This window comes from Megascapheus bottae, chromosome 18 (genome assembly GCF_031878675.1).
Source record: "Megascapheus bottae isolate mThoBot1 chromosome 18, mThoBot2.hap1, whole genome shotgun sequence".
In the NCBI taxonomy this organism is placed as follows: domain Eukaryota; kingdom Metazoa; phylum Chordata; class Mammalia; order Rodentia; family Geomyidae; genus Megascapheus; species Megascapheus bottae.
This window is the reverse complement of record NC_143526.1, coordinates 38452067-38468306: the sequence shown is the minus strand read 5'-3', so window position 1 is coordinate 38468306 and position 16240 is coordinate 38452067. Positions and strand designations below refer to the sequence as shown.

The 16240-nt window shown below is 43.8% G+C and overlaps 2 protein-coding genes across 2 annotated transcripts in view; both read left to right on the top strand.

Moving 5' to 3' along the window:
- Wfdc8 (WAP four-disulfide core domain 8) overlaps window positions 1-8143 on the top strand; it is a 17188-nt gene extending 9045 nt beyond the window's left edge. The window contains 5 exon segments of the mRNA XM_090352725.1: window positions 803-943; window positions 3080-3247; window positions 5964-6104; window positions 7328-7470; window positions 7937-8143. Coding sequence (XP_090208851.1) covers window positions 803-943; window positions 3080-3247; window positions 5964-6104; window positions 7328-7467 — 590 coding nt within the window. The 3' untranslated portion in view covers window positions 7468-7470; window positions 7937-8143.
- Window positions 8144-10482: 2339 nt separating this feature from the next.
- LOC150050539 (eppin-like) lies at window positions 10483-16218 on the top strand. The gene is made up of 4 exons (XM_090352724.1): window positions 10483-10622; window positions 12007-12138; window positions 12936-13103; window positions 15998-16218. Exons 1-4 carry the CDS (start codon window positions 10535-10537, stop codon window positions 16216-16218), a joined length of 609 nt encoding a protein of 202 aa, XP_090208850.1. The 5' UTR covers window positions 10483-10534.
- The last annotated feature ends 22 nt before the right edge of the window (window positions 16219-16240 follow it).

The following is a 16240-nucleotide window of genomic DNA, read 5'->3' as shown; positions in this document are numbered from 1 at the left end:
CCTGGCTTGTCCCTTCCTATTACTCACGAGTTTCCTGTGCCTTCCAGGTTTATTTTAATATGGATAAGTCACTAGGCATGAGCCTGAGAGAAGAGATGAGGGGACCATAGTATAATAGTGGAGAGGAGATGGGTGTGGTCAGGTGCTGCCATGGGACATGTGGCAGTAAAGAGGGGGAGAAAATGAGTTTGGGGAGAGATTTACAATATAGAATGGATCAAATTTCTTGATAGACAAGATGCTGGGGTTAATGAAGAAGAGGGAATGGTCTCTGAACTTTAACAATACACTGAAAAAAAAATACTAGCTTTTAAGAAAAGGACTTCTTAATTTAAGACAGAGTTCTGGTTCCTCTACCTCATTCTATGCCTTGGAATCTGAGGTACATTTCTGTTTTGTTTATGCTTGGGGATAGAAGTTGATGAATGTTTTTTTCATTAGCATGCACCAGTGGTACAAATGGGCTTTGTTTTGTTCTGTGTTTTTGAGATCGGGTTTTACTTTGAGCTTGTAATCCTCTTGCCTCATCCTCCCAAGTCCTAAATTTACAAGAGTAAGCCACCACATCAAACTGAAGAAATGTTTCCTTTAGTTCTATCTGAGCACAGATTTCTTGGTTCAGATCTATCCAGACAGGCCGAAAGTGATAAGATTTGGCCCCTATATATATATTGCAGAATAAGAACCAAGAACTGAGGTACAGGATAAGTCTGAGAGCTTTGGTCTATTTGCTTTGCCTCAGAAGGAGAAGAGTCAAAACTGTCAAGGTATGTGAGTTTGTCCAAACCTTTCTTTGTTGCAGAGAAATCAGGAATGTGCCCCAAGGAGAGGTTTGAGTGTAGAACGAATATTGTGGATCTGTGCAAGACAGATTACAACTGTAAAGCTTACCTGAAGTGCTGCCCGTTTGCCTGTGGAAAGAAGTGCATGGATCCTTTTGTGGGTAATGGCACCTAAGCTGAGGGTGGCAGTCCCTCTGGAGTCTCTCTGCTTCTCAAGCTATCCTCAACTGACTGGCTAAGAACCTGAGACCACAGGACAGCGGGGCCAGATTTCATGCTTTTCTCATTCTCTAATTTAATTCTCCACCCTCAAAGTATAAATCCTGAGTCAAGACTGGTGAAAAATCAAGTAGGCATTTTGTCTTCTGTAGTCTAACATTCATTCATTCACTCATTCACAAATAGCTAATATCTTTTGTATCTTCATGACAACATGTCAGGAGACTATCATCTGCACTGTAGTTTAAAAAAAGTTAGCTGGAAGTGTGGCCTAGTGGTAGAGTGCTTGCCTAGCATGGGTTCAATTCCTTGGTACCACATACATAGAAAAAGCAGGAAGTGGTGCTGTGGCTCAAGTGGTAGGGTGCTAGCCTGGAGAAAGCCCAAGAACAGTGCACAGGCCCTGAGTTCAAGTCCTAGGACTGGGGGGAAAAAAAGTCAAACCTATGGGCAGCTGGGATGTTGGGTCATTTTTGCAACCTTTGATCCTTGAGGAGTTTTTTTTTCTCTTGCTTAGTATTTAGCATCTATTATATGTAGGAAACTGTGCATTCCATACTGATTCTTTTATTTAGTTATTTCTTCAACAAATATTTATTGTCACTGACCTTTAGGCAAAGACTCTGAGGAATACACATTTCCAGGTGGACACATTGGGTTTAATTCATTATAGCATGGAAGGCTCCACTGTAGGCCCCTGTGAGGCTGTGCTGTTAGACTATCGTAGGATTTGGGCCTGAGTCAGATCTACAGAAGTTGGGGATTGCCTTGGATTAGAAATTTTCCAAAAATAGGACAGGTTTTTTTTTTTCCAAAACAGTTCAATATTCTCCAGGAAGAACAGATAAAATAAAGCTAGAGTTGTAATTATTAATAAAGTCACTCATGTTAGTAGATAGAAGATGGTCTTTGTTATTTTATAAGTTTCATGGTTATTATTATTATTTTTTGGTCTCATTTTATCACAGTCTTAGAGTGGCCTTGTATCATGTTGATGTCCTATGAGAGCTTTTATGTCTAACAGGCAAACAGCAGACCTTTAGCCAGTTTTTAGACATGAGAGATTATGTCTTTGCTTCCATTGTGCCAACTACGTTGTTAAACTCTTTGGATACAGTTTCTCACGTCTTTCCTCTCAAAACTCAGTCAGCCAGGCGCGATGGTTCACACCTGTAATCTTAGCTATTTAGGAGGCAGAGATCTGAGGATCTCAGTTCAAAGCCAGCCCAGGTACTAAAATCTGTGAGACTCATCTCCAGTTAACCACTAGAAACCAGAAGTGGGCTCAAGGACAGTGCCTAGGCCCATAGTTAAGCCCCATGAAAAAACAAATGAACTCAAAGTTGTGGGGAAGAAGGATAAACTCCAAAGTACTTTCATATGCTCTTCATAATGTCCTTTGTGAGAAAACAAGTAATGCTTATAACATCAGACACAGTGGCACAAGCGTAGTAATCCCAGCACTGGAGAGGCTGGGGCAGAAAGATCATGAGTTTTAGAACAGTGTGCTTGACACAGTAAGTTTCAGGCTACCCTTGACTACTTTGTTAGACCCTGTCTCAAGAACAAAACAAAAAGCAACACAAAACAAAAACCAATGATATTCAGAAGTATTCCTTGTACAGATAGGACTCGAACCTATGTTTTTTTTCTTTTTCTTTTTTTTTTTGACTGTGGATTTTTCTGTGACATAGCCAATAACATCATCATGATGTATGACAAAGACTAAGAATCTGGGACCTTATTTTTTTGGGGGGGGGTAATCTCCATCCTGGAGATTTAACTTAGAGCCTCAGCTCTGCTCAAGGCTAGTGCTCTACCTCTTGAGCCACTTTCAGTTGTGTGTGTGTGTGTGTGTGTGTGTGTGTGTGTGTGTGTGTGTGTGTGTGTGTGTGTAGTTTATTGGAGACAAGAGTCATAGGGTCTTTCCTGCCTGGGCTTGCTTCTAACCATGATCCTGAGATCATAGCCTTCTGAGTAGCTAAGATTATAGGCGTGATTCACCAGCACCTGTCTAAGGCGTGGGGATCTTTCATTACTACCTTTAATGTTCTTCTCTCTTTGTTTCTTACCATCAGAACCTTGCATGCAACCCTTAAATACAGGACACTGTAATATGAACTTGAGCCGTTGGTATTTTGACTTTGAACAATATCAATGCCGATCGTTTACCTATGGTGGCTGCCTGGGCAATGCGAACAACTTCCTCAGCAAGGAAGATTGTAGGAGTGCCTGTCTGTTACTTGGTAAGACCCATACCACTGGCAGTGTGAAAGCCTGGTTAACCAGAAATGGTATACGAGGCTGGGCATGGTGGCTCACACCTGTAATCCTCGTTACTCAGGAGGCTGCAATCTGAGGATTGTGGTTCAAAGCCAGGTGGGGCACTACAATAAAAGTCCGTGAGACTCTTATCTCCAATTAACCACCAGAAAACCAGAAGTGGCACTGTGGCTCAAGCGGTTGGGCGGTAGACTTGCGCTTAAGAGCTCAGGCCCAGAGTTCAAGTCCCACGACCGACAAAAAAGAGAAAGAAAGAAAGAAAAAGAAATGATATATGAGTAAGGTTTTGGATTTATCCTTGAGATTGACCTTCCTTAGTTCAAGTGGTAACTGTGTCATCAACTGGTTGGGAGGTGTTGGGTCAGTAATCTGCCTTTATGAGTCTCTGTTTTCTTAACTAGAGCAGGAGGATAATAACAGGATCTATCTAATAGATTTATCGTGGCCCAAACTGAAATCACATGTGAATCTTGAGGCAGGGAACTGATCATTTAAAAAATAAAAAGTGAGCGGAGAAGAAGCGTCTGGGAGGCAGGCCAGGGATGGACGTACAGCTCTAGGAATCCCCATGCAAGGAAGAGTTGTTATGTGGGGTGGCCGGCCCAGGAGAGAAGCCAAGGATAAGAAGCCTGATCATTTCACGGTCGTATGAGCTGATTTCCCATCATAGCTCTACCTTAAGGCCTTTCCTCCACCCCGTCTTCCCTCCCCAGCAAACAAGTAAACTCTGCATGGACTTCCAAGGCTCGTCATCCCCACCCCCCCCAACAACACAGAGCAATGCTCAAGCGTCATCTGATCATCATGTGCCAGAAAAAAAAAATCGTGAATAAAGTATTAATGGCCAGTGGGGCCAGGTTTAACCCACTAGGTTAAACCTGTCCAGAAGAACTCAGAGGCCCCACCCAAGCGTGACACATACACAGGCCAGCCCTGGAGTTGCTTGAAGGAAGTGTAGACCCTGGAAGCGGAGAGTAGGCGGGGCAAGGGTGAAAGGCTAGGTGTCCATTCTTCAGCGCAGTGCTGGTTACCGGTGATGCTGGGAGACAAAGTTCCTGCTGCTCCTGGGTTATTCAAATCCTCCTTTTCCAGGTTGCTGAGAATTTCTTCATCCCAGTCTCCTCCTCTGTAATACTGGGGGTCATGGGAAACAGCTCAATGAATTGTTGACAGGATTCTATGGGATCAAAGATACCACGGCTTTCCAGGGTGGCTATCCAAGGTGTTGGCTCACTAAGTGGTAACCATGGTGATGCAGCACTGTACCTATCCTTCAAGATACCTGGTTCTGTTCCCATGGGAACATTGGATATTACGACTGGATTTATCCACATTCTTTACTCCATTCGTCTCACTCACCCATGACGTCCCTGTTAGCACCAGGTATAGCCGAGAGAGTGAAGAGAAGACATAAAACCACATAAGGCATGAAAAAATGCAGTACTGTAAGATGGACGTGGAAGGAGGATCACAAGTTCCAGGCTACTATGGGCTACACAGTGAGATCTTAGCTTAGGCAAAACAAAGCAAAACTAGCAAAGACAAGTCCTGAAGTAGGCCTGAGATTGATGAGGCAGCTTCGGAATTTCCACTGAAGACTCTCTAAAGCAGTCTGGGAAAAATATTGTTGCCAACACTTACAAAATGTGTGTGTGTGTGTGTGTGTGTACAAGTACTAGGGCTTGAACTCAAGTCCTTGATCCTATTTTTTAGCTTTCTTTTGCTTCAAGACTGGTGCTCTACTACTTGAACCATAGCCCCACTTCTGGGCTTTTGGTGATTAATTGAAGAAAAGAGTCTCAAGGCCTTTCCTACCAAGGCTGGCTTTGAACTGCGAGCCTCAGATCTCAGCCTCCTGAGTAGTTAGAATGATAGGCATGTGCCACCAGTGCTGGTCACATTTCTAATAATTTACAAATAAGAAAACAGAGCCAGACAGGTAAACTTCTTTGCCCAAGGACTCATAGTTGGTCAGAGCTAGAATTTTAATCCCATTAGTGTCTCAGAATGACACCCAACTGGATAAAGCTAGGACTCTTAAGCTTCCATTTGTGGGAGACTCTCAGGGATTACGATCCTGTGGCCAAGATAGCACTCCTTCCTAAGAGCCAACCGTGAAAGAGACCATGCATGAGTTTGGGCTGGTTTGTGGAGAACTTCAGTAGGGACTAATCATTCCTTAGTGGTGGTGGAAATGAGATCATTTAGCTAGAGACAGGACTGTGACTCGATGTTGGGCTCAAGAACAATATTTCACTCACCATGTGGCGAGATACCTTGTTCCTCCATAGCCCCCTAGGAAGATTGGCCTGCAATCTTAGCCTCCCAGGAAGATGAGATCTGAGGATGGAGGTTCAAAACCAGCCCATGTAGGAAAGTTCAAGCGACGCTTTTCTTCAATTAATCACAGAAAAAAGACTAGAAGGAAGCTGTGGCTCAAGTGATAGAGTGTTAGCCTTGAGTAAAAAAGTTCAGGGACAGTACTTAGGCCCTGAGTCCAAGCTCTAGGACTGGTCCATATGAAAGGAAGGAAGGAAAGAAAGTAAGAACAGGAAGGGAGGAAGAAAGAAAGGAAAAGAGAGGGAGAGAGAAGTTGGCTTTGAACAGGAAGTAACAGTGGTTTGAAGGACGGTGGGATGGGATGGGGTTTGCAGGAGTTCACATCTGCTCTCCTTTTAGTCAAGAAAGGACACTGCCCCATCTTCCCTCATGACTCTCGAATGGAGTGTCCGATCCCTTGTAAGAATGACTTCGACTGCCTTGAGAAGGAGAAGTGTTGTGACTCCAGATGTGGTTTTGTTTGTGCCAATATCTGGAAAGGTAAAACTATGAATATGGCTCCCGAGGTGGAGGTGGGGGGGAGAGGGGAGCTGTGTGTCTGTTTCACAGATAGGGTCTTTATAGGTAGCCAGTCTGGCCTTGAGTTCATAGTCTTCATGGGAATAGGTGTGAGCAACCACATCGGGTTGGATAGTATCCGATGCCTCTTACACTGACGGGGAACTTCAAATAGTTGTACAAGGGGGGTACAATTTAAGATGTTCATTTATGTGTCTAGTGCTTCTTGGTCAGAGTCATCCCGTCTATGATTCTCCCCTGTCCATCTGCCCCTTTCCCCCATTTCCACAGGCATCTCGCAGTTCCCACATCTGAAGGATTTGGGCTGCATTTGTTCCTGGTCCCTTATTCAATCATCCATTCCCCCCTTCAACCCTCCCTATTCAAACTCTCATCATCTTCTTGATATTCATTAAGTCTATGGTTTAGTCCATGCAGTCCCACTTCTGCATAGACTCTACTTTAGTTAGTATACATTGTATTGTGTGCATCTGTTCGGGGTGTTTTTAGGTGGGAGTTTGTATTTTGGATCTAAAATCCACCTATGAGAGAAGATACGTGTCTTTTGCCTTTTGGGTCACTCAGTATTATATTGTTGAGATCCATCAATTTCCTTGCAAATACTAGAATTTCATTCTTTCTGATAGCTACATAAAATTCCTATATATGTAGGCATAGGAGTATGTGTGTGTGTGTACACTCATATACACATGCAAGCACAAATACCGGGAGCTCAGCTCAGGTCCTGTATGTCCACTAACACACACACACACACACACTTCATTAGGAATATTCCTGATAATTCCCATCCTGTAAGATGCACTAGGGAAAAGGCCCAATGGCAATTCCTTTTGAGCTTGGAGCCACAGACTTCTGCGTGTAGTCCTCAGATTGTCAGTGATTTGAGGTGCAGCAGAACATGGCGGTGAGAGGCAAAAGTTGGCTTCAACTTCTATGTTTCAGTGTGGCTTTGGGCAATGCAGTTCCTCTGGGGGGGGTCCTCCGTTCCTACACCTCAAGAGACAAGGAGGTTCCAGATGCTGCTGGCATCCATTAGCTCTTTTGTAGGGGGGTGAGTGGGGAGTCTTTTTAGGCTGGGAATTCCGAAATAAGACCTTTTCTGTTCTTATCTATATATTCTCCAACTTTGTGTCCAATTAGGACCAAGTATGTTAAGGCCATGTGTCTTATTTTACCCCATCTAGTCAAAACAGGCGTTTGCCCACGAAAGCCCCCGACATGTAACAAGATTGAAAAACCCAAGTGCCTGCAGGACAGTGACTGTCCACTGGAAGAGAAATGCTGCTCGCGTTGTGGCCTCAGGTGCTTTGAGCCCAAAAACTGAATGGTAAGTGGGAAATAGTAGCATTCGAGTAATTAATTATTAGTAGCATCATTAAAAGCTATCCCTCTTTTTTTTTTTTTGGTGTGTACTAGTACTAGGACTTGAACACAGGGACTGGATATTGTCCCTTTGCTTTTTTTTTTCTTTCCACTCAAGGCTGGCGCTCTACCTCTTGAGCTGTGGCTATGCTTCTACCGTTTTGAGATAAGAGCCTCACAGACTTTCCTGCCTGGGCTGGGTTCAAAGTGTAGTTCTCAGATCTCAGCCTCAGAGGGGGCCATGGGTATCCGGCTTTGAACCTATCACCTTTCAAAAATGTACACTACTAAAGCTAATTAGCAATCTGATTCGAATGTTGATGTGTGTTACCAAGCAACTGATTTATTTGGAAGAATAACAATTAGCAGTTATCAAAAGTTCTTGTATGTCAGCAGTGCGATTTTAATAGACAATTCTTCATTTTACACAGAGTAAAATAACATAGACCACATCCTGAAGAAACCCCAGAAGCGATGAGAATAGGAGTGTAGAAGATTCAGATGGGCTACAGCATCTATTACTGCAAGACCCAAAGATCTCAACCTGAAAGTTAACACTTGCAACTTATGACCAACTACATTTATGACTTGTAACTAGAATTAAGAATTTGTCATGGAGGGAGGTAGGAAAGGATTAGTGAAAGGAGGGAAAACATTATTAATCTCAAGTGAAAGAATAAAAGGCATTCCTACAGCAAATACCACAGAGGTGAAAGATTCATTCTCTAAAGATGTCATCTTCTCAAGGACGACCCCCTCTTCTGACGACACTCATGCAAACTAGTTGCTTGGGATGTGCTCATTAGACTGCTGAGGAAGATTTATCCATGCCTCAGCAGACCTCATCTGATGGTCAGTGTTCCCTCCTACTGCACACACAGGGTTTTCAAATGAGGTCTCTTGTTTTTGCCTGGAGCTGGCATGGGTCGTGATCCCTGTATTTACACTTCCCGTATGTCTGTAACAACTTATGTGTACTACTATTCTTAGCTTATTGGTTGAGAAGGGGAGTTCTCTATCTTTTTGTCTAGACTGGACATGATCATCCCCAAATTCTGCCCCCTAAGTAACTGGGATTACAGAGAGGAGCCATAGTGCCCAGTGTAATATTATTTTAAAATACCCACTGAATCTGAAAATTATAATAAATCTGACTTCTTTTTTCTACCTTCATGACTTTTTTTTTTTTTGCCAGTCCTGAGCTTGAGCTCAGGGCCTGAGCACTGTCCTTGGACTTTCTCAAGGCTAGAGCTCTACCACTTGAGCCTCAGCACCACTGCTGGTTTTTCTTTTTTTAATGTATGTGGCACCAAGGAATCGAACCCGGGTCTTCATGCATGCTACGCAAGCACTTTCACCACTAGGAGAAATTCCCGGCCCCCTGCTCTTTTTTTTTTTTATAACCATTTCTTATTATGTAGAAACTCTGGAATAGCATTGAAAATAAAGATGAGAGGTGTGCATATGGACAGAGTATGTGCAAGACCTGGCTGCAGTCTTTAACATCAAACAAACAGCAAAACTGTGGTGTCTGTTACTGAATAATCCCTTTTTTTTAGCCAATGACTCCTACTGCCTAGACAGTCGAGATTTTCATGGTCTCTTGCTGAGTATGGAAGAATATAGAAGTAGAATGAGACATTCTGTTCACTAAACATTTGATTCCTTAGTCTCTTTCGTCTGTGAGAGTGTGAAATCGATGGGATAAGATTCCTGAGGAGGCATGGTCTGTGATCCTAAATTTTGTGATGAGGTAGTTTCTCACTACAGATAAGACTGAGTTCAGAGCCAGACGTGTGGTCTAGTGGCAGCGTGCTTGCCTAGCATGCATGAAGCCCTGGGTCTGATTCCTTGGTACCAAATACACAGAAAAAGCTGGGGGTGGTGCTGTGGCTCAAGCCCCAGGACGGCAAAAAAAAAAAAAATAAAACAACTGAGTTCATCTCATCTCACTTCCATCATGTGGAGAATTTGGAGAGCATCAGTGATCACAACAGGGCAAGACCTATTTAGAAAAGAAAAGGAGAAGAGTCTGCAGGTAACATTTGTTCTTTGGAAAGCGTCTCTCTTATACACAAAGCTTAAGCGTTTGAGGTTATGGATTTGTGACTGTAGGTCCAGGTTCTCAGAACCCTCTTTCTATTAGCTTTGTTAGAATGCAACAGTTAGATTCTTCCGTTACTCTACTTGGATCATTCACACTCAAGCAGGTGTTTTTTTTTTTTGTATTTCATGTTTTCTCCTTAAAGGAAAACGTAGAGGCTCCCTGTAACTGCCAACATTCTGCCCTGCTCTCCAAGGAACACGACTGTGACAAACACTGGCAGAAACCGTTAGTCCAATTCCTCCCTAACACGCTGCGGCAACATCCTTATGCCTTGGCTTGAGTCAAAGAAGGAGTGACCCAAAGGGAAGATACAAGGGTGAATGCTGGGAAGAAACTGTGGGGGGGGGGGAGAGAAAGGGAGAGAGAGGAGAGAAGGAGGGGGGAGGGAGAGGGAGGAAGAGGGAGAAACAAGGGTGGGGGGAGAACACAGATAATGGGAGACCTACTGAACATAAAAGAATGCAAGCTAGGGATAAGCACAAAAAGGCACAGAGAAACAGATGAGAGCTCAATAGCAACATTGTTAGAGAGATAGGGGAGGGGTGCTTGCTGGTGTGTGTGTGATGGGAATAAAGGAGAAGGACATTTCACAACTCTTCAGGTTATCAAGATGAAGATTTTCAAGGGTGGCTGTTGTCTTCCCAGGGAAATGTTGGACAGTGAGGGGCAGGTTTCCCATTCCTTCTTGCTGACCAGGGGGTCCAGCCCAATGCAGGGCAGAGCTCCAGTAGGATACCCATGCCCCAGAGCTGTGGGCTGCGTGGTATCAGGAGTCCTATTTATGACCTCAAGAACTTGGTGTTCCAAGCATGAAAAGGAGGCAGTTGGCTTTTGTCCAGTTCTCATATCCAAGGAACCAGATACTAGAGAAACAGGCAGGCAGACATTTTGGAACCACAAATCAGTGTGCTCTCTCTTTAGAATGGAATCTTCCGGCATCCTGAGCATCTTAGCGCTACTCGTCCTCTTTGCGAATGGCCAAGCCGGCCTAAGTGATTGGGTCTTCTCTAGTAAGTATTAGGCCTCTACGCTTGCCTGGGAGGGAGGGAAGTTTGCTGGAAGGGAAATTAAGGGACAATTCCTCAGACGTGAGTTCCATTCCTCCATCTTTAGCCTGGGCTGAGGGTTGGGAGAGGAGGAGATTTAGGGAGGAAAGACCCCCTTTGTGGGAGATCTTTTCTGTGAATTCAGTCTTCACCTTCAGTTCCTTTACAGTGGAGAGGCATCCCTGGTTTGGGGAGGGGGGAAGTCCTGGGATCCAGCATTTATAGAAGAGTATATAGGAATCTAAGAAGATTGAAGAATTCTGCCACCACTCCCCTCTCCTCAAAAAGCAAAACGCCTTTTTTTTTTGGAACATTGTCTCTATCTTCTGGTTCTTTTAAATGTATTCCTATCAAATATTCTTGCATTTAGGTCAAGTGTTTTTGACTTTGGGATAAAGGATAGAATCTAGAAGGCCCTTTAGATGTAAGACAGTAATACTCCATGTTTTTATAGTAATCATGATAACAGCTTTTCTGAACACTCAGGAAAAAAAAAAAACAACCAACACAGGCATTATTGAGTAGAGAGCTCTGGAGTCAAACTTGGCACTCTGACTCCTGGTAGTCACGAGACCTTAGGCAAGTCATTTAAATTCTGTGTGCTCTAGTTTCTTCATCTGTAAAACATAGAGCAGTTGTGGGGATGAAAGGAAATGGTATACATCAGTGCTTAAAAGCATGCCTAGCTGATGGTAGTTAGCAAACATTAGGTAATAGGACCGTACTTTCCATTCTATGTCTCATTTATTCCTCACAACTTCATAAGGCCAAGACAATTTTATAAATGAAGAAACCAAGTCTCAGAGAGGGTAAATGGTAGAATTAAAAACAAAACTGATTCTGGGGTGTTAAAAATCACTATGTAATACTGCCTGACTGCTGTCCCCCCACCACCTGATTTCAGAAGACCTGATTTCAGAAATGTAGGAACGACCAGATGAACCCGCATCTGTGGCTTTCAATGAGAAAGCTTCCCCCTCCCCCTCGGAGCATTCACAATGTCTGCAGATTTTTTTTTTTTTTGGCTATGTAATAAGAAAGCTACTGGAATGTAGTGGGGCATTGCTTCGTGTCCCACAGTGTACAGGAAAATCTCCACTCCTGACAAACACCATTAGTGCTTGAGAAGCTCTGCTTTGGATGGGCTGGGGATAGACCAGTGGGACCAAAAAGGTAGAGCGAGAGATGGCCAGGAGATGTGCTGTGTGAACAGTGCACAGGGAGGCCCTGAAAGAGGGGACGGGCAACGTGAATATAAACTTTTGATCCCTCAGAGTTGGGTGTGGGGAAGGGTGAGACAGATCACAGTCTTCACAGATCACATTTGTTAAGCCCTCTCTTTTCCTAGAGAAATGCCCCAGAGTCAGAGAGAACTGCGAATTCCAAGAAAGGGACATGTGTACCAAGGACAGGCAATGCCAGAATAACATGAAGTGTTGCGTCTTCAGCTGTGGGAAGAAATGTTTGGATATCGAACAAGGTAATAATCAGTCCTGGAATAACCACTTGCTCTACTTGTGATCTTTTTCGCCCAGCTGGAGTGGCCCTGGCCTTTAGTTCACAGACGGCTGGTCTCTTGGCAAGATTTCTGGATTTGAAAGATCTGGCATTTAGATGCGTTATTATCCCTAAGATGTTGTGTGACATTGGTTATTGGTTATGTTCTTATCTTATCTGATAATACCTAGGTCTCTTTTTCTTTTTCCTGTGGCTCGAACTCGGGGCCTGGGCACTGTCCTTGGGCTTTCTCAAGGCTAGCACCACTTCGGCCTTTTCTGTGTATGTGGTACCGAGAAATGGAACCCAGGGCTTCATGCATGCTAGGCAAGCAATCCCGGCCATACTCCCGGCCCCTGCGTTTATTTCTAAAATTTAAAAAAAGTGATAGCAACAGCAGTGGAATTGAATCAAATGATTTCTTTCACACTCACTATTTTCTGAGTCTCCAGGCAGCCATTGTTGTCCTAACATACACCAACATTGTTGCTGCAAAAGATATAAGAAATCCACTTTTTTCTGTCTTTGTCTTCTGGTTCTTTGCCTCTTAGTCTGCACAGATCCAGCTTTTCATATTCATTGGATTGTAGAAACTTGACAGTTTTCCCTCTCATTTATTCTATGACCCACGTACCACTCAATAATGTCCTGTTCACGCTCTGGCTTTCCATGCCAGTATTTATTTTGTAAAAAGGATCTGTTGGTGGCAGTGACACTTGTTTTTGTTCCCTAGCTGAGTATTCTGAGCTCTGACCTTGGGGTGGGGGAATCTTTCTACAGATGTGTGCAAACTTCCAAAGGAATCTGGCCCCTGCATGGCTTTATTTCGTCGTTGGTGGTACAGTAGTAAAAACAATACCTGCTACAGCTTCGTCTATGGTGGTTGCCAGGGAAACAACAACAACTTCCAAACCAAAGACATCTGCCAGAGCACCTGCAAAAAAAAACGTGAGTCTCACAGTCCCCCTCTCCTCTTCTTACCAGAGCCATTTGGATGTTGGCTGGCTCATGCTGTGTCCTTGGAAGACAGTACAACAGAGCTGGCTCCACGCAGGAGCCAATAAATAAATAAATAAATAAAAAATACGCCTTACAGAAGAGAGACAGTGACCTTCTAGGAATGGAGAATGGAAAGAGGGTGTGGAGGTGAAGGGGTATAGAGAGAATTAGGGAGCCGTGAAGGAGGTGGAATCTCAGAGATCCATTACAGAAGAATCATAGAATGTCCAGCTTAGTACTGGACACACTGACCAACCAACCAAGTGGGCCACCAACTTCCTCATCTTTTCCTCATGTCTTTGTCAGCAATGCAATTCATTTACTTTCCCTTAGAAGGGTAACACCCACTTTCAATCTCTTCCTTTACTCTGTGTGTGTGTGTGTGTGTGTGTGTGTGTGTGTGTGTGTGTGTGTGTGTGTGCATGTATGGGGCTTGAATTATCCTGAGCCTTTTTGCTCAAGGCTAGCATTTACCACTTGAGCCACAGCTCCACTAACCGAATTTTTGGTGGTTAAGTGGAGACAAGAGCATCACGGACTTTCTTACCTAGGCTGGCTTTGAATTGGGACCCTCAGATCTCAGCCTCTTGAATAGCTAGGATTCCAGGTCTTCCTTGAATCTTAGAAGGTGTATCAACATCATTGTATGTTGTGTAGCTTCAGGCTCCAAAGATAAGCTGAGTTCCAGATACTCACCTGTGTCTCACACCTTCCCTGTCAACAGGTACCTCTTCCTGAATGGAGAAGCATTCAGTGGGACAACCAAGAATTGGACTCCCACTGTAGGCTCTGTGTACCTGACTGACATTCTAGCCTGTCTTCCACGGTGCCACTCAGCATTGCAAGGCCTTAGCTCTTCCCCTCAGAGAACTCAAGAGCTTCCTCCATTTCCTCCAGCTCCCCCTCTTTCCATGTCTAATGCTTTCCTTTTGGATCCTTATCTCTATTTTTCCTCAAAATAAAATGTTTGGTTTAATCCCTTGCCTCTGAGTCTGAATAAGTCACATCTGTGGGGGATGTTATTTTTTGCAAAGAATAAGTCAACATTGAAGTTTCTGAAGATACTATTCAAGGGTGTGAGGCAATGAGAACCTCGAAGCAGAGAGTTCTAGGGATGTTGTCCTTTGTCTCTTAAAAAAGTGAGAAAACTTAAAATGGAGACCCACAGGCATCGCTTTAGTTTAGAAGACACAGAAACTGACTTTGCGCCTAGGTACAAGTAGCTTACCTATAAGGTCTTCCTAGAACACACACACAGGCGTGTGGGGGGGAGTGATCTGAGGAAGGGAGCGTGAACTAGGAGTCGCACATTACCAGGTAGATCATGCCTCATCAAGTGCTGGGGAAGCTGAGGTGGTGATCCATTTGTTATCACCCCTCACCAGATTCCTGGGACATTAAATCTCTTCTCTTCCAGACTGTTCCACATACAAGCTGAGCAAGCCCCCAGGAAGCCAGAGAAAACCCACGGTGTACAAGCAGGGACTCTGCTGCTTAGAGTGCATAAATAGAAAAGAGGCATTAATACAAGCCACACTGAAAATTGTATGGTTCTATTGATATAAAATACCTGATATAAATAGGTACATTTATACAAACTGAATGTAGATTAAAAGTCAGGGGTTGAGGGAAAACAGAGAGTGATGGCTCATGGCCAGAAGGCTTTCATCTGGAGTAAGGAAGATGTTTTTGAACTAATTGAAGTAAAGTGGCATACTGTCATGAACATATGAAAAAAAATCATCGAATGGTTTACCTAAATGAACTTGTTTATTTTTATTTATTCACTTATTTTTTTTGTCAGTTCCTGGGCTTGGACTCTGGGCCTGAACACTTCTTTGGTTCAAGGCTAGTGCTCTAGCACCACTTTTGTTTTTTTTTTTTCTGAGTAGTGTATTGGAGATAAGGGTCTCATAGACTTTCCTTCCTAGGCTGGCTTTGAACCTTGGTCCTCAAATCTCAGCTTTCTAAGTAGCTAGGATTACAGATGTGAGCCACCAGTGCCCAGCTTGTGTATTTGTATTATGACTTATTTAAGTATTTGGGAGGTTCACATAAAAAATCTACAGATGTATATAGTGAATTTTGAACAAGTTTACCTCCTTAATCTTCTCTTCCTCCCCCACAAAGCAATGTTTTGTGGTTTCGATTATGCTGTCTTCACAACACTTATATACAAACATATATACTCAAGTCCCATTTTACACTCAAGTCCCATTATTATCATTATTTTAAAATTTTACACCTAGAGCCTGCCTATGAAGGAAAAGATGTGATATGGCTTTTTGAGCTTGACTTGTTTCTATCAACACAATGGCCTCTGGTTCCATCCATTTTCCTGTAAATGGCCTGTAACTTCATTCTTCCTTTTGGTTGAATAAACTCCGTGGTGTATACACACGGTAGATTCCTTATCCGTTCACCTGTTATTGGAGTGAGTCCACCATTTGGCTCTTGTGAACAATGACACAATAAACATAGGTGCGTAAGCTGGGCGCTGGTGGCTCACACCGAGAACCCTAGCTACTCAGGAGGCTAAGATCTGAGGATCATGGTTCAAAGCCAGAGCTTTTATCTCTAATAAACTACTCAGAAAAAGCCATAAGTAGCACTGTGGCTCATGTGGTAGAGCACCAGCCTCGAGCAAAAAAGCTCAGGGACAGTGCTGAGACCCCGAGTTCAAGTGCCACGACAGATTAAAAAAAAACAAATAACAACAAAAATCATAAAGAGGCTCAAAGAAGAGAAATAGTGGGAACACAGACATGCCAGGAGAAGAGTGAAATGAAAAAGACAGGCACTAGGATACTCTAGGGCTGTCTCGAAATTGCCCCTGGGAAAAGGAAATCTTGAGTTAAGCAATGTCCTGGCCCAGGGCAGACATGAGAACCAGATAGCCTCAGCTGCTGAGGCCCGAGAACAGCCCACCAAGAGCCCTTCCCCAGGGCCCACAGTGTGGGTGCCGGCTGGCTTCACCCGTCGCCTTGGGGACTTGGTGTTCTCCAGGGAAGGAGCATGCTGGCTCCTGTCCAACATCTGCTCCTGGCGTGTGAGGGCAGAGTAGCCATAGCGCAGAAGCAGGAGCT

Coding starts and splice junctions, on each gene's coding strand:
- LOC150050539 (XM_090352724.1), top strand. CDS start 10,535: ATGGAATCTTCCGGCATCCTGAGCATCTTAGCGCTACTCGTCCTCTTT. Junction 10,623..12,006: donor AAGTGATTGGGTCTTCTCTA/GTAAGTATTAGG, acceptor CTCTTTTCCTAG/AGAAATGCCCCAGAGTCAGA. Junction 13,104..15,997: donor GAGCACCTGCAAAAAAAAAC/GTGAGTCTCACA, acceptor CCCTGGGAAAAG/GAAATCTTGAGTTAAGCAAT.